This window comes from Bos taurus, chromosome 8 (assembly GCF_002263795.3).
Source record: "Bos taurus isolate L1 Dominette 01449 registration number 42190680 breed Hereford chromosome 8, ARS-UCD2.0, whole genome shotgun sequence".
Classification (NCBI taxonomy): Eukaryota; Metazoa; Chordata; class Mammalia; order Artiodactyla; family Bovidae; genus Bos; species Bos taurus.
Window position 1 is genome coordinate 45,568,317 of NC_037335.1, and position 26,503 is coordinate 45,594,819.

The following is a 26,503-nucleotide window of genomic DNA, read 5'->3' on the forward strand; positions in this document are numbered from 1 at the left end:
CAGGGCTTGCTGGATCATGCAGCAATTCTATTTTGAGTTTTCCGAGGAACTTCCATAGCATTCTTCATAGTGGCTGCACCAACTACGCACTGACCACCAACAGCGTAGGAAGATTCCCTTTTCTCCACACCCTCTCCAGCTTGTTCCTTGTACAGTTTTTAATGATGGCCATTCTGCCTGGTGGCTCAGACGGTAAAGAATCTGCCTGCAATGCAGGAGACCCAGATCTGATCCCTGAGTTGGGAAGCTGTCCTGGAGAAGGGAATGGCTACCCACTCCAGTATTCTTACCTGGAAATCTCTTGGGCAGAAGAGTCTGGTGGGGTACAGTCCATGGGGTCACAAGAGTCGGCCATGACTGAGTGACTAAGACATTTTTTAATCAGATTGGTGTGAGTGGTGCTTCGTTGTAGTGTTGATTGCATTTGAGAGTGAGATTTTTGACTTTTAAAAATTGATGCATTCACATTCCAGAAGTTTCTACTAGGAACTAGAATCTGCATTTGTGGGAAATTAAATGCTTTAGTAGTGCATAGTGCTTCCCACGCCAGGCTGGGGCTGCTGGTGTGCTGGGGTCTCCTCACTAAGTGGAGCCATCATCAGTATGTATGTTTACAGGGTCGGGGCCCTCCTGAGGTGTGGCCCTTGCTTGTACAGTCCGAGGATATGCAAATCCCAGGGAGCTTAAGAAGACCCGGATCTGTGGGGCCAGGAGAGAATGAGCCCCCTGACCCTCACACAGTCTGCACAAGGCAGACACCATTTTGCAGAGGAGGAAACAAGCTTTGGGGGTTAAGGAACTGAGGTCATGGTGGTGTGAGGGGAAATGAGAGAGGACAGACTGAGCTGGAGGTTCTGTGATGGTTCTCATACAAACAGTTCTGTGTGTGATGCAATGGTGGGTGGATTTTTTTCTGGGTTCCACAATTACAGTGGAGATCAGAGCTGAGAGGGAAAAGTGTGAGGTCCTGTCTGTGGTCAAGGCAGCCTCACCTATGGGGGCACACACCACCCGCAGGGGGCAGCACGCCTCCAGAGCTCTTGTGAGAGGAGCCAAAGGATAGGAGCCTTCAGCAGCTGCCATCCCTCGTCATTCTGGTGACATGAGGACTGCCGGGGGTGGGCGTGCCGCCTTGTTGGGGACAGCAAATGCAAGAAAGAAGCTCTTTACCCCCCTTCTTCCCATGGGGTCTAGGCAAGAATGATTTCTCCTGCCCCATGCCAAGGGAGGGGACCCCAAAAGAACCACTTGTGAAGTTGGGGTGCTTGAACCCACCCCCCACACTGGTGACCATTTTATCTGAGGGACTGGCTGACAGGAGGCCTTGTTGGTGGAGACAGGGTTCATGGGATGGCCACGTGAGAGTTCAAGGGTGCCTGGCCTTGTGCCCTCTGAGGGGTGAGGGGAATGGATGTCACTGAGCTTGTTGGCTATTGGGACTAGGGGCTGCAGACTTGCTCAGGACAAAGCTCGGGTTGAAGATGGGTACACTTTGGAAAACCGTGGTTTGAGGGGCCAGTGCGGGGATGGAGCTGAGGGCTGGAGGGGGCTGCTCATCATTTGTCTCCATTCAGACCCTAGACAGTGAACTGGATCAGACAGGGAGAGGCAGGTGACCTTGCAAAGAGCAACAACATCTGAAGTTGGGAAATCTCTGTCTAGCTCCCCCCCATGCCCTTCCTTAAAGGGTCTGTGCAGAAAGGGAGGGAGAGGGGGAAGCTAAGCCCTGCCCCCAGCACCTGGGGCCCAAGTCCAGCCCGCAGGTGGGGAAGCTTTTTTTTTTTTAAGATTGAAGTATAGTTGGTTTCGGAGAAGGCAATGGCACCCCACTCCAGTACTCTTGCCTGGAAAATCCCATGGACGAAGGAGCCTGGTAGGCTGCAGTCGATGGGATCACTACAAGTCAGACACGACTGAGCGACTTCACTTTCACTTTTCACTTTCATGCATTGGAGAAGGAAATGACAACCCACTGCAGTGTTCTTGCCTGGAGAATCCCAGGGACGGGGGAGCCTGGTGGGCTGCCGTCTATGGGGTCACACAGAGTCAGGCATGACTGAAGCGACTTAGCAGCATAGTTGATTTGCAATGTTGTGTTAATTACTGCTGTACAACAAAGTGAATCAGGTGTACATACATGTACATTCTTTTTTTTAGTCGTTTCCATTATGGTTTATCACAGGATGCTGAATATAGTCCTCTGTGTATACAGTAGGGCCTTGTTGTTTATCCATTCTGTATACAAAACCTTACATCTGCTAGCCCCAACCTCACACTCCATCCCTCCCCCAACCCCACTCCCCTTGGCAACCAGCAGCTGTTCTCTATGTCCGTGATTCTGTTTCTGTTTCATAGGTAGGTTCACTTGTGTCGTATTTTGGATTCCATGTATAGGTAACATCATATGGTATTTCTTTCTGACTTAGTCCACTTAGTATGATAATCTCTGGTTGCATTCATGTTGCTGCAAATGGCCTTATTTGATCTTCTTTATGGCTGAGTAGTATTCCATTGTGTATATGAGCCACATCTTTATTCATTCATCTGTCCAAGGACGTTTAGGTTGTTTCCACTTCTTGGCTATTGTGAGTAGTGCTGGAATGGACACAGGGGTGCATGTATCTTTTTGAATTATAGTTTTGTCTGGATATGTGCCCAGGAGTGGGATTGCTGGATCATAATGGTAATTCTATTTAGTTTTCTGAGGCACACATACATTTCTCCACAGTGGCTGCACCGACTTATATTCCCACCAACAGTGTAGGAGGGTTCCCTTTTCTCTCTACCCTCTCCATTTTTTGTTATTTATAGACTTTTTAATGATAGCCAGTCTGCTTGGTGTGAGGTCGTACCTTACTGTAGTTTTGACTTGTATTTCTCTAATAATTAGTAATGTGGAGTATCATTTTATATGCCTATTAGTTATTTATATTTCTTCCTTGGAAGTTTAGGTCTCCCGCCCATTTTTGGTTATGGTTGTTAGGTGCTTTTTTTGTTTGTTTGTTTTTGTTGAGTTGTATGAGCTGTTTATATATTTTGGAAATTAAACCCTTGTTGGTTGCATTATTTGCCAATATTTTCTCCCATTCCGTAGGTTGTCTTTTCATTTTGTTTAAGGTTTCCTTTGATGTACAAGAGCTTGTAAGTGATTAGGTCCCATTTGTTTATTTTTGCTTTATTTCTTTTGTCTTGGGAAACTGACCTAAGAGCATACTGGTACAACTGATTTCAGAGAATGTTCTGCCTGTGTTCTCTATGAGTTTTATGGTCTCATGTCTTAAGTTTACGTGTTTAAGAGGTGGGACAGCTTTGACAAAATAACCATTGAGGTTTGCAAAAGATAGGAATCTGGAAAGAAAATTGTAAGGACCAAAAGACGAAAACATATAATGCTGAGTTCATCAGCTGTGACAGAACAGGAAGTCCTAGCACAGCTAGGGAGCAGCTGGAAAAATAAATGTAAGTCCTTGATTTCTGTGTCTCAGTTTCCTCATCTAGATAATGGGCACACTAGCTGAATCTACCTCTTGGAGGCCCTGTGGGGATTGTGTTAATCTGTGGAAAGTGTTGGAACATTGCCTGGTCCACATGCTGCTGCTGCTGCTAAGTCGCTTCAGTCATATCCAACTCTGTGCGACCCCATAGACGGCAGCCCAGCAAGCTCCCCCGTCCCTAGGATTCTCCAGGCAAGAACACTGGAGTGGGTTGCCATTTCCTTCTCCAATACATGAAAGTGAAAAGTCAGAGTGAAGTCGCTCAGTCGTGTCCGACCCTCAGTGACCCCATGGACTGCAGCCTTCCAGGCTCCTCTGCCTATGGGATTTTCCAGGCAAGAGGACTGGAGTGGGGTGCCATTGCCTTCTCCGTTGGTCCACATAGAAGGTGCTAAAAGATGGGCTATTTCTCATTCTTCAAGTCGTGACTTCCACACACATCAGTGAGATGTGTTTTCTCTCCACTTTCCTTGAAGCGGACGTCTCTGTGTGATGAGATCTGCTTTTGGTGAGAGGGGACAATGGTGAGGAGGGGGTCCCTGGGGCCAGGCTGCAGGAGGTTACCACAGGACCCCTGGTACAAGACACAGTTCCATCCCGAAAGGCTTGCAGCAGCCCTGACTCGCAGACCCTCAAGGACTGGACTGGGTTGTGCAGGAAGACTGGGCAGTGTGTCTACAGAGAAAAAGCCTGAAGGGCATTTTGCTTTAGAAACAGGACTAGATACTCTGTACTGGGGAACTGGGTGCCCCCAACCCACCACTGGCAGCAGAAGGGTTACAGACAGTGAGCTTCAGAAAGCAGAATTACAAAGAGATCTGAAGAACACTCAGCCAGATGATGTGGGGGAGATGCTATGGGAAACATTTCCTTCTACACTCCCAGTGCAGGAGGCCCGGGTTTGAATCTGGGTCTGGGCAGCCTGCATTGGGAATGTGGAGTTTTAGCCACTGAATCACCAGGGAGGTCCCTCAAGTGCTTTGGGATCCTCTGACCACGTTTTTCCAGGCCTCCAGCACTCCATGCCTCTGCACAGAATGTTCTCACCAACCATGGTGTCTGGCAAACTCCTATTGTGCCTTAAAAACCCTGCAGAAATATACCTCCTCCAAGAAGAGCTCCCTGACAGTTTCTCTCCAGGACCAGTTCTGTACTTTGTAAATGACTGTCTGTACTGCACTTCCTGAGCCTCATGGACAGGATCTCTAATCTTAAGAACTGAGCCAAGCTGTGCCTATTTTATAGATGATACATAGTGGCTCAGAGTAGTTAATTAACTTGCCCAGGGTCACACAGGAAGAATATAAGTAATATAATAGCTGAGCTGTAGTTTACATCCCTGTCTGTGACTCTTCTAATTATAACCTGTCATGACTAGGAAGTTGAGAAAAAGTAGGTCCCTACCCATAAGCAACTATGTAGTGGAGGGGAAGAGAGCTGTCGTGTGGTTGGACAGCAGATGAGATGGCCAATAGGAGCAGAGCGTGGACTGGGCTCTGGGAAAGGGGTGCAGAGTAGTGACAAGGCTGTGCTTATCGCCTTCTCCCTTCTCTCTGTCTCACGACGGCACCCTCAGCCCTCCAGGCGTGGCTTCTCCCAGCCTAGCAGGAGGGTTGGCGAACCAGCAGTTTGCTGTGCTTTTCTGTCTAGCTCTCACAAAGGCTCTGGAGGTGGCCCAAGGCTGAGGTCACAGCAGTGCTGTCTGTCTCCAGGCTGCCCCCAACCTGACCAGTAGGGAGAGATACTCCCCACACCCCATGGGTCAGCAGCTGGGAGTAGACCAAGGAGCGGGAGTGCGGTTCTAGCTGACTGCTCACTGTATGGCTTTCTGTGAGTCCTGTTCTTGTTTAGGACATTTGTTTCCTTATTTGGAAAACAAGGGGCCTGTAATGAGTGGCCAAGATTCCCCATTCCCTCAATCACTGTCTGAGATTCTAGCTTGTCTGGATTTGGTATTTCCAAAGTTATGTCACCAGAGGGCGCCAAATCCTAGTTCTTGCTAGTGATGAGAGCTCAGAGGAGCTGATGAGGAGTGTGAGCTGAGTGTGATGGAGTGTGTGGGTTTGAGTAGAAGCAAAACCACTCAAGGTGTGTGTGTGTGTGCGCGTGCATGTGTGCATCACCAGAGTTCTTACACCACCTACATTTACCACTATCACACTCCACACCCCTGCCTTCATCTCCAACCACTTGCTGCCTCCCTCTCTGCTCCAGCAGCACTGGCCTCCAGCTCTCCCTCAGGCCTCTGTGTGCTGTCCCTGCAGCTCGGAACCCACATCCCTAGACATCCGCAGGGCCCCTCTTCCTCTCAGTGAGGCCTTCTCTAATGATCCCGTGTAAAATAGCACCTTTAAACTCATTCCATGTTTGTGCACTTTAGAAAAATTTGGTAAAATATACATAATACGTAATTTACCTTTTAAAGCATTTTTAAGGTTAAAATTCTGAGGCACTAAGTACGTTCTCATTGTTGTGCAACTATAACCACCACCCATGTCCAGAACATTCTCCATCTTCCTAAATGGAAACTATATCCATTAAACAATAGCTCCCCATTCTGCCCTCCCTCAGCCTCAGCAACCACCATTCTTCTTCCTGTGTCTATGAATGTGTTTACTCTAGATAGATCATGTAAGTTGAGTCATACAATATTTGTCCTTTTCTGACTAGCTTATTTTACTTAGCATGTGTCTTCAAACATCAACATGTGTCAGAATTTGCTTATTAAGGCTGTGTAATAGTCCATTTTATATGCATGCATCTTGTGTATTCATTCATCCCTTGACAGATACTTGGGTTGCTTCCAGTCTGACTACTGTGTATTAAGTTGCTATGAACATGGGTGCACAAATATCTGTTGGAGTCCCTGCTTTTGACTCTCTTTTCGTGCTTTATTCTTCTGCATGGCTTTTATTATCATCTAACAGTCTTCCCTGTACCCCCAACTAGAGATGCAAATGATTTCTGCTTAGAAAAGAGGATTCCAAAGGTGATAGTTATAGGGCCTTGAAGGACATTAACCAGTTATATCTAACCTAGAGGTTTCATTCTAAGTCCTTTTAAAAAACTTAATATTTCGTTCTTCAAAATACTCTTCCCATCTTACCTGTTTCATCAATTCAGTCGCTCAGTTGTGTCTGACTCTTTGCGACCCCATGAATCGCAGCACGCCAGGCCTCCCTGTCCATCACCAACTCCTGGAGTTCACTCAGACCTACGTCCATCGAGTCAGTGATGCCATCCAGCCATCTCATCCTCTGTCGTCCCCTTCTCCTCCTGCCCCCAGTCCCTCCCAGCATCAAAGTCTTTTCCAATGAGTCAACTCTTCACATGAGGTGGCCAAAGTATTGGAGTTTCAGCTTTAGCATCAGTCCTTCCAATGAACACCCAGGACTGATCTCCTTTAGGATGGACTGGTTGGATCTCCTTGCAGTCCAAGGGACTCTCAAGAGTCTTCTCCAACACCACAGTTCAAAAGCATCAATTCTTCAGCGCTCAGCTTTCCTCACAGTCCAACTCTCACATCCATACATGACCACTGGAAAAACCATAGCCTTGACTAGACGGACCTTTGCTGGCAAAGTAATGTCTCTACTTTTGAATATGCTGTCTAGGTTGGTCATAACTTTCCTTCCAAGGAGTAAGCGTCTTTTAATTTCATGGCTGCGATGACCATCTGCAATGATTTTGGAGTCCCCCAAAATAAAATCTGACACTGTTTCTACTGTTTCCCCATCTACTTCCCATGAAGTGATGCGACCAGATGCCATGATATTCGTTTTCTGAATGTTGAGCTTTAAGCCAACTTTTTCACTCTCCTCTTTCACTTTCATCAAGAGGCTTTTTAGTTCCTCTTGAATTTCTGCCATAACAGGGGTGTCATCTGCATATCTGGTGTTATTGATATTTCTCCCGGCAATCTTGATTCCAGCCTGTGCTTCTTCTACTCTGCATATAAGTTAAATAAGTAGGGTGACAATATACAGCCTTGACATACTCCTTTTCCTATTTGGAACCAGTCTGTTGTTCCATGTCCAGTTCTAACTGTTGCTTCCTGACCTGCATATAGGTTTCTCAAGAGGCAGGTCAGGTGGTCTGTTATTCCCATCCCTTTCAGAATTTCCCACAGTTTATTGTGATCCACACAGTCAAAGTCTTCGGCATAGTCAATAAAGCAGAAATGGATGTTTTTCTGGAACTCTCTTGCTTTTTCGATGATCCAGCGGATGTTATCAATTAATGAGTTAATAAATATTTGATACATGTTCATTCTGTATTTGATAACATGTTCATTCTGTATTTGTATGAGTCAGATTTTGTTGTTATAGTTTATTTACAATGTTAATTTTGCTCTGCAGCAATGATTCAGTTATTGTTCCGTCACTAAGTCGTGTCCAACTCTTGCCACTCCGTGGACTGCAGCCTGCCAGGCTCCTCTGTCCTCTGTGATGGGGTGGGGGATGGGACACGGAACTTTTCCTTCTGCAGTCCACTTAAGCAGGGCTACCTCCCCTCCCTGGAGATTTCTTGGGAAGGTAATTCACTTCTACTTCCTTTCCCTCACTGAGAAGCCCAGAGGGTTCCTATGTCTCATTCAGTGTGCTCCCAGGAGGTCGACGAGACAGTGGACTTTCTAACAGCTGACACAGCCGCTTGTGTTTCCTAGGTTCACAGAACCTGCCCGTTTAGGCAATGGGCTCTGAGCACGGAGCAGGCCCCACGGGGTGGGGAGGAAGTGGCCTTTGGGCTGATGACATCTTTCCCCCACTTTCAGTCTTGTCCCTCCCCTGAAACATGAAGACGCTCAGCCAGGGCCAAGAGGTGATGTTCTTGTTTATTGTTGCGGCAACTCTTACAGACATTAGCGTTCAGTTAAATAAAGGAAGAGAACACATTAAATACATCACAACCCCCAAAACAGTACGGAGGAGGGGAGGGTGGGCCAGCCCAGTGACCAGACTGTCAGGGGAAATACATTCAGTGGGTGTGCGGCATCAACATTCCAGGCTCACGTGTATATATATCTTATTTATATATATTTATAATTATATATAGAGATTGAGTTTTGTGTATACAAAGAACCATATTGTTACAAATACAATACTATACTTCTCCCAACGCTTTACAATAAGCTCTATTTCACCCTCTTTACAGAACAATAGTACAAGTCCAAACTCTAGGGGCTGTGCTGAGTATGTACAAGGAATATCCTTCCCACACAGTCCTCACCATGGCCTTGACGGATGGAGGGTCGGGACGTAAGATCAGGGTTGTGTGTTCAAGTCGGCCTCAACCAGGGAAGGGGCAGACGGACATGAAACTCAGACCAGCAAGTGGCCTTGGGAGTGGGGGAGTAAACACGCCTCAGAGGAGGTGCCCCTAATTGTAAACATTGGTAACAGCCTCACTGCTGGGCTCGGGGGCAGGTCTCATCTGCGTGCAGACGGGGTGGCGGGTGTGACCAGGATAGCGGGAGCGATGGGGAGGTAGTAGGTTACTCTGGGACTCTCTGAGGCCGGGGCTGATGGGCAATGTTGGGAAAGCAGACCCGGGTGCAGGGACTCAGAGTCCAGTGCCCCATGATGGGCTCCAGGCACTGGTCTCTGGGGGCTTCATCTTCTCGTGAACCCAAGGCTGAGGGTGGCTCCCTGAAATGGTCACATTTGAGAAGGCAGAGGCAGGGCAGGTTCTGGCGCATCCTGGCTGGACCAGGAAGAGTAGATGGATCTGGGAGTCTATCCCCAAAGCTGAGTCACCACATGTCCAAGCCAAGTGGCAAGAGTGGCTTTTTGCCTAGGGCCACGTTTGGGAAGGCTGCTCTGTCCACAGTCTTCACCACTGCATGGGGCTTTCAGATATTTACATATGTAACTATAGATACTGGGATGTCAGAGGGAAACAGGCCATTACTTCCCGTGAGACTTCCCAAACGGAGTTACTGTTAAGATCCAGCCTCCTGCTTAACTTCTAAAGATGGGCTGACTCCCCTGACTTACCGGCAGTCAGGCCGGTAAGAATACACTATAGCTGACTGAACCTCCACCAAGCTAGAGATCTGGCTGTCCGGGTGTGAGGAGCCACTCTTATTGATACAAAGGTATGTGGTGGGATAATCTTATACTAAAACATTAGTCTCCTAGGACAGTTTACCAAACTGGCAAAAACACCCACCAGACTTTCTAGATTTTTGTACAATATCAATAGAAAGTGTAGCCTGCCTCCTCCTCTGCTTTGGGTGAAGACGCTGCATTGTAACGACGTGGAGGGCTGCACAGGGATGTGCTGGCGGGATTCCTGGCCAGTGGCCGATCACCGATGCCTCTGAATGGGCATGGGGGCAGGTGGCTCAAGAGCTCACCTGGGAGCAGACGGCACGAGCCTCTCTCCGGTTATATCCAAATACCACCCAGAATGCTGCATTCCTGTTTTATCCACTCTTTCTGGCAAAGGTAAGGTGAACTCAGGACTCTTTAGTATTTAATTGTATGTCATCAGACACTATAGTTTGGTAAATGGTACTGAAGTTCGTGGCTCCTCAGGTTCGCAGTGGGTTAGCCTTGGGGCTGATCTCCTACTTAGCAGCAACTTAGCAACATTCAGCTAATTGTCCTCAAAAGTTGTCCAGGGGTCCCATACTGCCCACCCTGAACCCTTGGAGAAGGGGCAGCCCCATCCCAGGGGGGATGTGTGGGCAGCACAGCCTCTCTTTGGCAGGGTCTGACCCACGGTCACACTGGGAGTCCAGCCACTAACGCCACTGAAGCACCTGGCTTTCCTGCCTAAGCAGAAAACTCAGCACAGAGATCCCAGAATGCACCACCTCTCTGGCAGAAGTCTCTTGTTCCCAGTCTTTTCTCATTCACTTTCTCCCTCCCTGAAATCGCTCTGTTCGAGGTATAAATCCATACCACCCAACATGTGCTCACCAGGTTGCTATTTCCACAGACACAACATAAATAGCCCAGATGTTGAGAACAGGGACTATAATAATATCACAAAATAGTTTCTCTTACCCTGTCTCTGTGGAGGTCACAAACGGAACAAAACGAAAAGCAAACGAAGCCACACCCCACCCACATGAAAACAAAAGCGCTCTTTGGACCAAGAGTAAGTGAAAACTGGCTCAGAATCAAGGTATTACAAGAACATCTGCACCGACTGAGACGAACGAAACCCACGGATGGGAGGCGCCTGATGAGAACACGCAACATTCCACACCAAGTAAAAGCTTTTTCAGGCCCCCGAGGCAGCAAGATGTTTTTGGAATTCATCTGGGGATTCTTAGGCATCGCTTGAGGTTCCGACTGTCCCCTTAGTTTGGTGGTCTGTGTACCGCGCTGGCCTCTCAAATGTCACATCCTGCCTCGTGGCCCTGAGAAGAGAAGGCGGCCGGTCTCACCTTAGACCAGGAAGCTTAACACGATCACATCGGGTTCCTCATCTTCAAGGGGAGCAGTCCATCCTGTCCAGACTCCCAGTGTGTGGGGTGTGTGTGTGTTGGGGTGGGGGGGCATGGGAGTCCACCAGAACCCCCCTGAGCCAAGGAGATGCCGGCAGGGCCGGATCTCAGCCTCAGAGGGCTGTCTCTCTCTGGACAGGGCTCACCGGCCCCCGCGGCCCTCACCTGTGGGGGAAGGGGCCTCACAGAGAGGCCATGTGGGTTTTCCAGGGGCTCTGGGTGCCTCACTGGTGGCGGGCAGGAGGGCAGGGTGGAATATATGCAAGTGAGACGTGTGTACGTACGTGTGGTGTAGAAGAAGGCAGAAGTACCTGCCTGTGTTTATCTAATGGTTGGTAACCTCGGGAATCGCCCAGTTCTCTGCACAGGTATCCGCGTCCCCATAGTTCCCCTTCTATCCCAGGGTGAAAAGGTTCACATTAGAAAAAACAATTATGTTGAAACTAAAACTGGCTAAAGAAGAGGCATAAGGTTGGCTCAGAAATTCCGGGAGGAAATGGCGTATGATGCTCCAAGTACACGGTGGGCCGGCTCCCCCATTACTACCATATTCCCATGAACTGACTGGAAGAGAGCAGAGATCAGCCATTGGATCGTAGGCACTGCGGAATCGGCTTCTTCACCGTCCCCAGGGGCTCCTCCAAAGAGGTCTGCACCTCTTGGAAAGGGAGGGTGCAGCGTGGTGACAACCCTCCTCAGGGCCCCCTCCTGCAAGGGCCCTTCAGGAAGGTCCTCGGCAGACTCTGGGTGACTTTGACCTGCTCTCCAGCCTCAAAGGAGTGTATACAAAACTTCCCTGGCATTTAAAACAAACAAAGCAAACCGGAGAGAGAGAGAGAGAGGGAGGTCACTGCGGATTCTCTTCCTCCGTGTCAAACCGAGTGCTGGGCGTGAGAGGGGAAGGTCTCAGTGGGCACACAGATGCAGCACGAGAAACACAACCACAAGTGAGGAGAGGCCTCCATGCATGCCACCGCGGAGCGCGGCCTCAGATGTAGACGGGCTGCTCCTGGGCTGTCAGCAGTCTGTACATGGCAGCCGGCATCGTCTTCATGTGGATCTGCAGGCAGAAACACATATCAGCTGCAGGCGGGGACTCCAGGGCTGTGTGGGTGCCGCCGCACGGCTGGGGCGCCTTTCAAGGTACAGCCCTCTCCCCGCCCACCCCCTTTCTAACACGGATCTGACCCAGGCAGCCTCCAGGAAGAGCAGAATCCATGGGCTTTCTAAAGCATTAGGGGTGATAGAGAGTGAAGAACGAAAACCAGAATGCTCTACTTTCCCCAAAGCTCTGGCTCTCACCAGGCTTTGGCTTGTTTTTTTTTTTTTTTTTTTTTTTAAGGAGAAAACCCCTTAAAACAGGACGAGGACAACTGTGGGGTTTTGGCTGCTCCTGCCTCCCTCCCTCCCCCAGAACAGCTGTTCAGACCCCTGTTCAGCCTGGCCGTACCAGGGAGCTGCAGATTAGACTTGAATCTGAGACTTAAATCTTGCAGGCACATTTGGTGAGATTAGCTGGGAAAAATGGAGAAAACTTGGGTAGCCACAGAGAGAATATGCCCAGATCAGAGAACTAGAAGAGGAGGTGGGTAGATGCTGCCAGAGGAGAAGGCTGAGGTGATGTGATGATGTTTTTGAGGAGCAGCTCTCAGACAACCACTTGTTATTGGGTTTCAATTCTGGTCCAAGACAGTTTGGTTGTAGGGATGTGTTCAGGATCTGGAAGAACTCTCAGGAGGGCTTCCTGGCTGGGACGAGGGGCTCCAGGGGACTCCCACCCCAGGCTCCTCCCCTACCTCCCCCACGGCGTTGGAGAGGATGTGGACGATCTTCTCGTGTGGGGTGGCCACCACACTCTGCCCGTTGATTTCAATGATGCGGTGTCCCACGCGGACGCCTCCTCTTTCTGCTATTCCCCCTCGCATGAGGCTGCAGATCTGTCAGAGTCGAAGGCCAAATTTAGTCAGAGGCCAAGTGACCCATCCCAGGGGGCACCATCTGCTAGGAAACCCATTGGGGCAGGAGATTGTCTTTTCTGGAATTTTCCGCCCCCAGTGCTCTCATCTCTGAGAAGCTGCCATGGGCAGGCTTTGGACGTTGACATCTTTGTTTCTACCAGCAAGAGGACTCTGGACCCCCAGGCGGCCCGTTCGTGTTCATGCACTCTGCATAGGGAACGCACACATCACTGGATTTCACGGCACTGTGAATCCAGACTACTTTCCATCCCAGCTCAGCTTTGGTAAAAAGAGCTGTCTGGGCCTGTCACAGAGCTGCCAGTGTTTTCAAACTGTCAGTCTACATAACGCAGGTTAGTATTATCCAGGACTCAAACACTGAACTGTGTGATGCTAGCGGCTGGCTTCTTAGGGTCAGTTACATGACTTACGCTGGGGCTAGAACCTGCTAGAACCCCACTGTGTGTGCCACAGTTTGGCCAGCTGGAGGGCAGAAGCTCGTCGGCCTTCCCAGCGCAGTGGTTCTTGTTCCACTCGCCCCTGGCAGAAACGCTAACGTGGCTGTTTTCTGTCTCAGTGCAGCCAGGCACAGTGGTGGGCAGAGGCTGGAGGCTGGTGGAGGGCTCTGGCCTGAGCCTGCAGTGGCAGGCACCCCCACCTCACCCACAAAGCAGTTGGAATTGTCCCAGAGGAACATGGTTTGAGTTAACAGAGCTGGCTTTTCACTCCTGACTGTGCACCTTTCTCTAAAAGCCTATGAAGACGATACTGCAACACCTCAGGACAACACGCTTTCTGCGTCTGTGAGCATGTGGACCCTTCAGCCTGTCAGGTACTCTGGGAGTTGGGCCCTTAGGTGCTTCCCACACTTGAGATAAAACTGAGGGCTCTGCATCTCTTATAGGACAATCCTCTGTTAACAATTGAACAACTTCTAATATTATTCAACTTGGGAAAAACACACACAAGGAAGTTTAAACTGATAAAAACAGGTAGTCAGACCAGAACAATAAGGAGTAACCTTGGCTCTTCTCTTAAGAAGGAAATGAGGCTACATGGGTACAAAAAATAGTTAAAGTGGGTTAGGTATTTCAACTCCAACTGGGAACTTCAAAGGTATTGCTTAAGACACACTTGGAATAAAATTTTAATTACCTACAAGTCAATTAAAATTTAAGGGAGGAAAAAGGATAGGGTTTTCTATCTTAAAAGATGAATGCAAAGAGAGGGAGGGCACATCCAAAATCTGTAATATCTAGAAGGTTACAGATTTGTCACCAAAGCCCAGAATTACTATGAGTCTAGAATAAGGCAAACCAGGATGAAAGGGGAGTAGTACTGAATATGGGGATTCTGTTTGAGATAAAGATGTTTTGGAAGCATGGTTACAACCACTTCATGAATGTCCTATAAAGGCACTAAATTGTATGTTTAAAAATGGTTTAAATGGCAAACTTACTACTGTGTATGTTTTATCACAATAAAGGGGAAAAAAGGGAAGTACTGAGTTGACCAAAAATTTGTTAGGGTTCATCCCATAACATCTTGTAGGAAAAGTCAAATGAACTTTCTGGCTAACCCAGTATTTAAAAGCAGACATCCAAGTGATGAAAATACACTTTATCCCCAAACTGCCAAATTCAGGTCAAGAAGGCAAGGAGGAAGTCATTCACACATAACCCCCACAGGGGTGGGTTCTCAGCCAAGGCTGTGGGGAAGGTGGGTACCTTCCAAACTATCTCAAGTCGGCAGCTGGGAGGGCCATTCTCCTCCCAGGGGAGGCAATGAATTCTCTGGCCACGGAGGAAGGGGGTCTGCCTTCACCCATCCGCCCCTCTCTTGCCAGATTCTTTCTGGGAACAGACCTGCTTTAAAAATACCCTCCAAAGACCCAAACCCTGGGCCTTGGTTTCGTGGGTCAGACTTCTGGAAGAGGTATGGGGCTGAACTTACAATTCCGTTCTGGACGCTGAACCCTAGCTGGTAGCGAAGGTCTGGTCTCCTGATCAGCACGGTGGTCACCGGGGGACACCTCACGATATTCAGCTTCACCCGGGCCTGATTCTTCAAGCCCTGCAGTGTGAATAAAAGGGAAACTGATGACCATCGAGGCTGACACAAGGTAAGATCAGACAGCACTGAGGGCAGAAGATGCCCTCAGTACCTGGTCAGCTCTCGCAGGGCCCCTCGTCCAGCCGGACGGCGCCCGAGCTGGACAATTCAGGCGAAACTCTGTTAACCTAGGGGAAAAAACTGCTGGGCTTACATGGAGCCCTTCCGTCCTGCTCAGCCTGCGAAGAGACTAGTTTCTGTGAGCAGGGAAATGGGCTGCGTGTAAGGCATCTGAAAAAAGCAGTCATCTATCTGTACAGTTAAGAGAAAAACTGCCAAGTGTGATTTCTGGCTTGAAAGATGTACAATCTCTCTTCTGGACAGGTGAGAGACAGGCTTTCGAGAGGAACTTTACTCTGAAAGTCACAGTCGTAGCAATTTCCCCCTTTCTAACAAAGGACATCTAACTCACAGCAATGGCCCAATTCATCGGGTTCGCTCTCTCTCACCCCGAGGGTCCTACTTCCTCATTCTCTCTGCCTGTTAGGGATCTTATGGTCAGTGTAAGATCCTCCAGGTGCACGTGGGAGAAGCAGGGCACCGGGGCAGGACGGCAGCCCAGAAGACCTCCTTGGGAGACCGAACAGGGTGTTAGGACCAGTGCTGGGAGAGCAGGAAATAGACGGAAAAAGGTCTTGGAAATCATCTCCTGATTTCATGCTCCCTGGTAACTTAGCCCTCCCTCTAAATTGGAATGGAGTGTAGAAGCATGTTGGTCTTGTAAAGATAAAGAGGGACTTCAGCTGGTTTCTGAGCCTGGACCTCCTGCACCTGGTTCTGACTTCTGCTGAGCTCAGGCCTGTTTTCCTGCCCCCTGAACATTTGCTCAGCAGGGACCAGGGCCTGATCTATGCAGGAGCACCCCTAGAAAATCACCACAAAGCCCCTCTTTCCCTCACTCAGGCAATGGGAAGATTCTGCCCCTGCTGGTCCCACCACCAGCTTGTGAGTTTCACCCGAGAGGAAGGGGCCAGACAAAAGTCATTCAGTCCTGAAATGAGCTTCCCTCTCGCATGTCTGCAAGGCTGTGTGCTCTGCCTAAGGGACCTCCTACCTGCCCTCTGGTCCAGACCGAATGGCTACAGCAGGTGCTTTCCAGCCCGCTTCAATCGCGGCATGCAGGAAGAAAGGCTGGGTACACAGATCGCTCAGCTTGTGTTCAGAGGCCCTGTTCTGAGAGGCGAGACAGGGAGAAGTCGGTACTACTGTCAGACGCCTGCCTCACTGGACTCCCAGCAAGTGAGGCCAGCTGTTCAGGAAAGGTTTCAGGCCTGCCACAGCTCCTCTCCTCCAAAGGGGAGAAGCTCTTTGGTACTGCAGCGTTGAGGCAGGAGATGGATGGACCCAGGTTGAACAGTTTCTCCCCTGTGGACAGAAACTCCATAAGAGCAGGATGATGTAGGAGGCTGGGCCCTGTCCAGATAAAAGACAGAAGACCACATACTCCTCATTCCTGAAGTTAGGAAGACCTCCCCGACGACACCTGTGCAGAAAGTCTCCTTGGAGGTCAAGAGAGAGAGGGTGTCCCCGCATAGTAAGTGATGGCAACCTACCCACACGCCTCTTCGCTAGAATCCATCTTGGCTAAGAGACACACATGCAGACATGGGAGGACCCTGAGATACAGGGCCAGCAAAGCAGGATGACTGACCAAAGGAAACTCAGAAGAAATGCCCCAGAAAGGTGATTCAAACCGCCAGAAAGGCACAGCTCTGAGCCTGCCTGTCAGTCTATCCACACACACCGTATTCTTTTTCCTCCTAGTCAACACTTGTTTCACTACTTTCTAACTGTATGTGGAAATCTGTTTCTGCACAGCTGATGGGTTAGGATCTTGCCACTGGTCCCGGGGGGTCTAGTGCCTGCCCTCGATATCAGGCTGGGAACCGAAACCCTGCCTCAGGGCGCTGCAGGCCGAGGGCACCCGAGATCGGGGGAGCAGACATCCCGTCCTCCAGGAGGGAGCAGCCAACAGAGGAAGGACAGGGCAAGGTGGGCTCTGTGCCACCCAGTTTGGAGCATCCCCTGGAGATGCCCCTCCCCACATCCCACCACCCCCCCATCATTTCACAGATGGGTCCAGTGTGTGCCCCTTACAGGCCAAGTAGAAAGAGAGGGCCTGGAGGACAATGACAAATCCGTTTCAGCCTGAAGGGTGACCTATAAATAGAACTCTGTAAATTGCACAGTCGCTGTTGCCCACTGTCACTCTCCCAGCAGTCTGCAGACACTCTCTCTGCGGGAGGTCAGGACTCCTACTTCAGGTTTTTATAGATGAGGACACAAACATGGACATTACACCTGCCTTGTCCGAAGCTCAGTGGGGTCAGCATTAGGGTGACGGAGGCTCTGCTCAGGTCTCTGCCTTCCTCACAAGCATCCTGCCAAGCTGAGAGGTGAAACTGGTGTTAGATGATTTCAGTGCCAACAGAATTTGTGGCAAGAGTGTGACCTGCCCCTCTGAGTGGCAGGAGTAACCCACACTCCTTTTGCTTCTAAGAAATGAAGATATGCTTTAGACTAAGGGATGGATAGGGGGTTTTTTGGCCTCTAGTTATCTGGCTTTCTTGTGCTTGGCCAACAGGTTCTCAAAGGGGGGTCCCCACACAGCAGCCCCAGCATCATCAGCTACTATTGTTAGAAATGCAGGGTCGGGGAGGGATAAATAAGGAGGATGGGATTAACATATACACACTGCTAAGTCGCTTCAGTTGTGTCCAACCCTGTGCAACCCCATAGACGGCAGCCCACTAGGCTCCCCCATCCCTGGGATTCTCCAGGCAAGAACACTGGAGTGGGTTGCCATTTCCTTCTCCAATGCATGAAAGTGAAAAGTCAAAGCGAAGTTGCTCAGTCGTGTCTGACTCTTAGCAACCCCATGGACTGCAGCCTACCAGGCTCCTCCGTCCATGGGATTTTCCAGGCAAGAGTACTGGAGTGGGGTGCCATTGCCTTCTCCAACATGTACACACTACTATATAGAAAACAGATAATCAACAAGGGCTTACTATATAGCACAGGGAACCAAACCCAGTATTTTTTAATGAGCTACAAGGGAAAAGAATACAAAAAGGAATATATATGTATATAAATAAAATGCATCACTGCGCTGCACACCTAAAACTAACACAGGATTACAAATCAGTCCTACCTCAATAAAAAACCTGCCGAGTGTGGCCTCCAGCCAGAACTACAGAATCAGAAACTCCAGGGGTGGGGCCCAACAACCTATGTGTTAACAAGTCTTCCCAGGGACGGGACACACATTTCCTGGGGGATCCACTCAATTTTGAGAAACGGCTATAAATCGCCACTGCAGAACAACAAACTCACCTGCGCTCAGGGATGATCTCAGCCGTCAGTTTTCTACTCAAGACCAGTGGCCAGTGTGCTCTGCGAGAGCATGGACTAGCCACACCACAGGGAGGGTGACAACTGGTTGGCCTGGTGCCCAGTCAGCAGCCACCCCTGCGGGGAGCGAGCTCCGCCCCTGGCAAAGGTCATGAGGAAGGAGGCTTGGCATACGCAAAGGCGGGATCAAGCCTCAGGAGTCTCCCTGGAAATGCTCGAGCAATCTACCCCCAAAACCAGAGTCTGCCTACTTTCTGCTTTGTGCTTTCATCTACACCTCTGACTTTACGGGGGGCTGTCCCCCACTACCTCTCTGAAAAAAGAGTTAGCTTACAGCTCCAGTTAATAATTCCTGGGTGTGACAGTGTTTAACCTACAAACTCCTTTGGAAATCCTCTAGCCTGCCTGAATAGGTTTTTCCGGCCACATGTGATTGTTCAGAGCCTCCCATCTGTGAGAGGCAGGAGATGTTCTAAACTGTCTAAACACAGATTCTTTTGAGTAGTTAAAAGATTGATTAGAAATTGTATTGGTGAAGGGATTTTCACTTGTTGGGCCAATGTTTGCTGCTAAGTCTCCATATCCCTTACCTGCTGTGTCCCTGGCAGTGTATTGATTAATATAATTGGTGTAAGTAGTAGCTTTAATGTTTGTAACCTGGGACCCTTGAGTTAATTCTTTTTCTTGTTATAGCCCACCACACCTTTGCTCTGTAGGAATGCAACTTTATCTAATGCTTTTGGAGGGTGGCTCCTGACCAATCACCTTTAGAGAAAAATAAGTTTTCTGAAGAAAAGGTCTTAAAATGTTAACAGGCCTCCGGGCCAGAAGATGATGCAAATCACCTAAGCTTTTGCATATGATAAGTTTGCAGGAAGAAAGCCTGGCTTGCTGCCTGACTCTACCCCTTCCCCCATTATCCTCTATGCATAACTTAAGGTATAAAAACTACTTTGGAAAATAAAGTGCAGGCCTTGTTCACCAAAACTTGGTCTCACCATGTCGTTCTTTCTCTTACCTTCTGGCTGAATTATTCAGCCTCTTTTCTCCACTGAATTTCCTCACTGAGCTATCCTCATTCTATTACTCTTTATATCCTTAATTAACGTTTAATTAAGCAATTGTTTCCTGATCCTCGCCGACGCCGTCCCCGCTTCGAATTCCCTGGATCAGCCGGGGCTGGTCCCCGGCACACCCCCATGTGTGAGAGCACCCCAAGGTCACTGACCATCAAAACCTACCCTGATGACGAAACCAGCCGAACCACCTGTCATTGCACACTGACTCCTGCCAGGCACTGACCTGGAGAGTCGCAGGAGCTGTCTCCTTTAATCTCCTTGACGAACCAGCAGCTCTGATTATGCCCATAATCAGAAGAGGAAACTGAGGTTCCACAACTCACCCAAGTTCACCCACAGCAAGACAACATCCCATGTGTGTTTGTATTTAAACTCAGTGCATATTCTACTCAATGATCCGCCACTTAGACAACTGGATGCTGAGTGTTATTCATGAATAAGGCCTGCTCAACAGAGAAGCTAGGGAGAGTGACTGAAGAATGACCCTGTGCCCCCAGCTTTGCATGGCGCTATGATTTTACTTTCCTACCTAGGGTGAGAGTTCCTCAGGGCTCCTGCTCCCTTTGGGGGTTCCAGGTCGTCCTCTCACATGTGCATTGTGAGGGGTTTGGCTTAACTCCCCACGCCCAGCTGCATCCTCAGGGCCCTGAGTTGCTGTTTTCTGTGGGACTGGAGCTCCCTGTGGCTGGGATTTGGCTTGCGGTGGTGTGTGTGCATCGCAGGAGCTGTCACCAGCATCTCTCTGTGGTTTCTAGAACAGCTCTAGGAGGCTCCTCTGGTTCCAGAAAGGTTTTCAATCAGGAGCAACAGAATAAGCTGAGGTGATTCTGCTGGAATAGGGGCAATCTGTGCAGATCCAGGCCTTCCTCCCGCACAACAGCCGGTCCCGTCACCTGTGCCCAGGGGGACATGTGCTGGAATTCTGCCCGACAGTGTGACCAGAGGGACCTGATGAAGAGGCCTCTGCTGTGGCAGCAGACCTGTGTTTCCACCACCACAGCCCAGGGGGTCTTAGGCCCTCTGTTCTACCTCCTCCTATCTCAGTCTCCATGTCTTCAAAACAAAGGCTGACACCCACTAAGGGCTCTTCCATCTCTAGTTGTGACAATTTTGGCTCTTGTCATGCATTTTTATTCTTTCCTAAATGCATCTGCTGACAACACCACATCTCAACCATCGTGCTTAGAAACAGCTATTTCTAACATTACAAATCAGCTTCTCTTCTGGGGGTGTTGCTCAGATACCATTTGTACATGTATTCTCTCCCCCTTGAGTGCTTCTTCTTTCTCACCCAGTCAGTCAGTACTTACAGATCACCTGCAATGTGCCAAGACACCAGGTGCTGGGAGTTCATGGAGCTGGGCCGTGGTGAGCTCAGGGGAGGGCTGTGGGCACAGGCAGGGCAGCCAGAGTCCCTTCCTTCTGTCTCCTCGTCACAACTCCCCAACCCCCACCCAGAGACCAGGAGGGTGTGGAAAACAAGAGCAAAGAATGCTGAAAACAGGGCAGTCAGAGTCCCCTCCCTCTGTCTCCTCATCACACCTCCCAGAGACCAGAGCAAAGAATGCTGAAGACGAGGAGCACACTGTCAGAAACAACCCTCCAGACAAAGCTGCCTGCTTTAAGTGTTTAACCCTGTGAATCACTGGGGTGGCTCAGGTGTGCCTGTGCGGTACAGGAAAACCTTGGAGAGCTCCTGAAAAGCAAGAGAAGGACTCTGGGTTCTCCATGTTACCTAAAAAGTTCACGTAGGTCCAGTAGGCTCTTTCCTTTTCTGTGAACTGATTTTAGGATGCTGATGTGTCCCTTGATCTAGACTTGGGATACTTGCTGCAAGATGAAGCTCAGAGAGCAATTGAAACAGGCAGACCACACACGCACGTGCTCTGCTGTTCCTCATCTATGCTCCAAGTTGGGTTTCACTAACGTGGATTTCTCAGCTGCCCTTTTATTGGAGGTGCCAATTTAAATAAATGGTCATTTCATCCCCATGACAACAGCGGAATGGTGCAGCAAATTAAGGAATATGGTGGGAGGGTAAGAGTAGGGAAGAGGGGACGGGAAAAGTGAAGTCAGAATGGTCTCCATAGCAACAGGAAAGCAGACCTGTGATGATCCTGTTGAAGGTAAGAAAGCGGTGCTCTACTTTCAAAAAGAAAACAAATCTGAAGGGCAGGACCGTGGAGGTGAGGGTGTGAAGAGGTGGTGTGCTAACACACTTGCCTACCACTAATTATGCTTTAGGAATTATGACAGGAAAAATAAGAGCTAGGGAAGAAAGTAAAACAATTCAATACCTGTAATCTATTCTAGAAATGTACTCTGTTCGCTGTAACCAGGGAGAGAAAAGGCCAACACGCATTACAGTGCCAAGATGCAGAACACTCAGCTTCAGACTCTTGTTTCTCAAAGTCCAAGGCTGGCCAAGTCATCACCCAGGAGTTTACTGAAAATGCAGAATCCTATCCCAGACCCACTGTTTCAGAACCTATAGTTTAACAAGATCCCTGAGTGATTCAAATCAGAGTTTGCAAAGCACTGATTTACCAGGATGAGAGCTGCTCATTAAATTCATCGCAACACAGACACAGCACTGAAACAAGTAATACTAACGCGAAGCCTTGAAGAAGCCCAGAATGGTCCCCTGCAGTGGCCTAGAGGGTGAGGTGGGGCAATGTGAGCATCTGCTCAGGTGCAGGCAAGAGACAGATGTTTTTAGATAAAAACAAGAATATAAGCCATGAAAGAGCTTCATCCCATGCTGGTAATTTTAGCTGAAATCAGTGGGAAAATTCTCAGGGTGGGAGTGGGGAGAGGGGGATGTGGTTGGGCCACTCACATTTTTCCACTTGACAAGGTTGTGCATCCTGCAGCGCCATCCTAGCTGGGCCTGCCTGCTAAAGTACTTCTCTGCCAAGGGTGGCCACAAAGGTGCTGTCTTTCCTCCTTTCCATCTTCATCAGTTACATCTCTCTTCATCACCACATGGCCTTTTAATTTTCCAATTCCACAGAGACTCCATTTATAGACATCAAAGGTCAGCTACGTGTGCAAACAAACCTTTTGCCCTTAGGAAACTGCTCAGACAATGAATCTTGCACTGGTCTGTCTCCACCTCGCTGTGTGATGCACGAGACGGCAGGCCAGTCCCCGGGTGGCATCACGGGAAGGCAGCGCGGGCCTCACGGGTCTCACAGCCTCACCCTGTCTGCCTCCTTCGTGCAGAGGCAGCGAGGGGTGGAGGGGGTCCCGGACATGTCTGCACCTTCTGAGTAGCTGATGACTTATCTATGAACTGGATGTTTGCCACTGCCCTCCCTCGTGGGCTACTGTTTATGAAGAGGAAGGAAGGTGGCCAGTGCCAAGGGCTGGGTGCTGCCTGGCTGGTGTGTAATAGGCTCAGGTATATAGCCCCACAGTCCTTAGGAAGCCACCCGGGCCCCAGCCCCACCTCAAGTTATCCCCTCTTCTGGCTCCTCCTCCCCAAACCTTTCCCCAAACCAGGTACAGATTAACCCCCACCTTCCCTCACCAACCTCTCTTTCTCTCCCACACTGAACTATCTCCCAAGGCAAAGGCTTTCTCAACCTACAGACACTGGGCTGTGTGGGTGTTCCTTAGTTGGGTGGCTCATCCTGTGTATTGCAGGACATTTGGTAGCATCCCTGACCTTAGGGGAGTCCCTTGGACAGCAAGGAGATCAAACCAGTCCTAAAGGAAGTCAACCCTGAATATTCATTGCAAGGACTGATGCTGAAGCTCCAATACTTTGGCCACCTGATGCAAAGAGCTGACTCATCGGAAAAGACCCTGATGCTGGGAAAGACTGAGGGCAGGAGGAGAAGGGGACGACAGAGGATGAGATGGTTGGATGGCATCACCGACTCGATGGACATGACTTTGAGCAAGCTCTGGGAGTTGGTGATGGACAGGGAGGCCTGGTGTGCTGCAGTCCATGGGGTTGCAAAGAGTCGGACACAACTGAGCGACTGAACAACAACTGACCTCTACCCACTGGATGCCAGCATCTCCTCCTCCCTAGTGGTGATGACCCAAACTGTCTTCAGACACTGCCCAATGTCCCCCACAGAGGTCAAGATCCTCCAAGCTGAGAACAACTTCCCTAGGGTCTGACCATAGATGCTGCTGGAATGATATCAGGGTGGCTGAGCAACCTGGCTTCACTACTGACATGCTGTATGAACTTGAATGATTACATCATCTTCTATGCCTGTTTCCTAGCTTGCACAATGGTACCTACCCTCCAGGAGGCCACTGTAGGGTTTTTCAAGTGAACGTACACATTCTAGAATGGTCTCGGTGCACAGCACTCAGTCACTGCTAGTATCAGTCCTTTCATTCACTCCTCCCCAATGAGGCCAAGCTCCTTGGGATGCAGACAGTGTCTAATACAACTCTGATTCTCGGGGCCCCTCAGCGGTTCACACACATGCACAGGTGTTAACTTGCTTCTGGTGTGAAAGTGCATGTGTGAACCTTGGCACGTGTGAGTGAGAAGCCAGAGGTGGGTCCTCTCTTTCTAATCCTGGCCCTCCCTGGCTTTTCCACATGATCACACCATCAAGTCAGCCTTCCCAGGCTGGCTCAAACCTCTCTCTCCCCACCACAATCCTAGTCCACTGTCCGTCAATTCCAGGAGAAACTCCCAAAGGCCAGTTTCCTTCTGGTATCCACCTGGGTCTTACCCCTCCTTCAATATCCACCAAGATCCCACCACCACCAATCTACTCTAAACGCTCTTAGCATCTCAGCTCTATGTTGCCATGAGGGTTCACTAAACCCTTTCAATGATAATTATCCCCCAGATGCATACTTTCATTCTGGCTCCTCCACAGTTCAGCTCAGCCTAACAGAAGCCCAGTTAAACATGTCTGAATGAATATGCATGTTTTAAAGTAGGTTCTTTAATCTTATCTTTAATGTACGTTAAGCAAAAGGTAAAATTTAAGTGTAAGATATAACAAAAAGAAATGAGGCCAAAGATGGCTCTTTCTGGGTGTGATTATGAGTTTGTTTCACTAAAAACAAACAGGCAAAACAAAATGAAAAGACAACCATCAGACTGGGAGAAGATATTTGCAGACAAGGCAACCAAGAAGGGCTTAAAATCCAAACTATACAAACAGCTCATACAACTCAACAACAAAAAACCCCAACTGAAAAATGGGCAGAAAACCTAAATAGACATTTCTCCAAAGAAATACAGATGGTCAATAGGCACATGAAAAGATGCTCAACATTGCTAATTATTAGAGAAATGCAAATCAAAACTACAATGAGGTACCACCTCACTCCAGTCAGGATGACCCTCATTAAGAAGTCTATAAAAAACAAATGCTGAGAAGGTTTAGAGAAAACAGAACCCTTCTACACTGCTGGTGAAAATATAAGTTGGTGCAGCCACCATGGAAAACAGTATGGAGGTTCCTCAGAACACTAAAAATAAAATTACCATATGATCCAACAATCCTACTCCTGGGCACATATCCAGACAAAACTATAATTCAAAAAGATACATGCAGCCCTGTGTTCACAGCAGCACTATTCACAGCAGACAAGGCATGGAAGCATCCTAAATGTCTGTGCACAGATGAATGGATGAAGGAGATGTGCTTCACATATACAATAGCATAGCACTCAGCCATAAAAGAGAACACAATAATGCCATCTGCAGCAACATGGAAGCAACTTGAGATTATCATACTAAGTGAAGTCAGTCAAAAGGAGAAACAAATACCATATGGCATCACTTATATGTACCTCTAAAATATGACAGAAATAAACCTATCCATGAAACAGAAACACGAAAACAGACTAGACTGGTGGTTGCCAAGGTGGAGGGAGTGGGGAGAGGGATGAAGTGGGAGGCTGGGGTTAGTAGATGTAAGCTTTTAGACATAGAATGGAGAAACAGCAGGTCCTACTGTCTAGCACAGAGAACTATAATTCAGTATCCTATGATAAACCATAATGGAAAAGAATACACAATAAAGAATGTATATATATGTATAACTGAATCACTTTACAGCAGAAATTAACACATTGTAAATCAACTATACATCAATAAAAATATTGATTAAAAAGCAGGCAAAAAGAGACAAATTCCTGTATAACATTAAAAAAGGAAAAAACAAGCTGTCCTATACACTTACCTTGACCTTTCCTCCACCCGAGGCCCCTTGGCCAAGGATATCGTCTCTTGTGATTTTCTCCTGCTTAGAATAACTATTACATGAATTCATATTTATTCTCTCTCATACTCACACACAGAGCTATGTTCTAGTTTACAGTCTTTCAGGAAACCCCAAGGAACCAAAGAAAGTCATAGGATCCCAGTGTGCCTATACCACAGTGCTCGCTACAGAGCCAGTAGGGTCTCCAGATATTGCAGTGGAGGGAAAATATTCTTGTTCCTATTGGCCATGCAATCAGAAAATTCCAATGTGCTCAAGAGAACTATACTTGCATGCTTTGTTTCTAAGAAAATCTAATTTCTTCCCCTTAAATACTCATATTCAATTTTCCTTTAAGTAGCTCTTCTCAGTCTTATGAAAGAGCATCAATTCAGGTTGAACAAGAAATAATTATGTTCAGGTTGTAGAAGGTGTACACAGATAGTACCAGTTTCCTTCCTTCCACTTGGCACGTGAGCATCATGTCATGCAGGCTCTGGGGAGCACTCACTCACCTGGGTCACAGTGGAGGACAGTGCTCTGGCATCTGAAGCATTTCCTTGACTTGTGATAGGGATGGCAAGTCACCTCAGGCACACCTAGCTGACTCTATGTGAGTGTCTTGATTACTGAGCTGAGGAAAATTCTGTTGAGGCCGAGTCTTAGTGGGAGATAGTGCTGTGATTGATTAGTGATGTCTGCAATGGGCATGGTGTTAGTCAGTGGTGTTATGTGAGCTAAATATATCATCACTGAAAAAACAGCTTCAGGGAGGATTCTGTACAGAGCAAAAACAGCCCAAATGCAAGTTCATGCCTTTTGTATTTGTGTCCTCCTTAGTGTCTGGTACTCAGAA

General features: G+C 48.6%; 1 protein-coding gene across 5 annotated transcripts in view; it reads right to left on the bottom strand.

Annotated features, from left to right (window-relative positions):
* Positions 1 to 8,309: 8,309 nt before the first annotated feature.
* APBA1 (amyloid beta precursor protein binding family A member 1) overlaps positions 8,310 to 26,503 on the bottom strand; it is a 237,291-nt gene continuing 219,097 nt past the window's right edge. For 2 of the 5 annotated variants that reach the window (XM_005210013.5, XM_005210012.5), the window contains 3 exons: positions 14,865 to 14,984; positions 12,750 to 12,890; positions 8,310 to 12,013 (listed from right to left, as the gene is read on the bottom strand). In XM_005210013.5, the coding sequence (XP_005210070.1) occupies positions 11,942 to 12,013; positions 12,750 to 12,890; positions 14,865 to 14,984 (333 nt within the window). In that variant the 3' untranslated portion in view covers positions 8,310 to 11,941. Of the gene's footprint in view, positions 12,014 to 12,749; positions 12,891 to 14,864; positions 14,985 to 16,077; positions 16,197 to 17,328; positions 17,413 to 26,503 lie in introns of those variants that run through there. The other 3 variants (NM_001205814.2, XM_059889083.1, XM_059889084.1) reach the window with 3 other exon arrangements.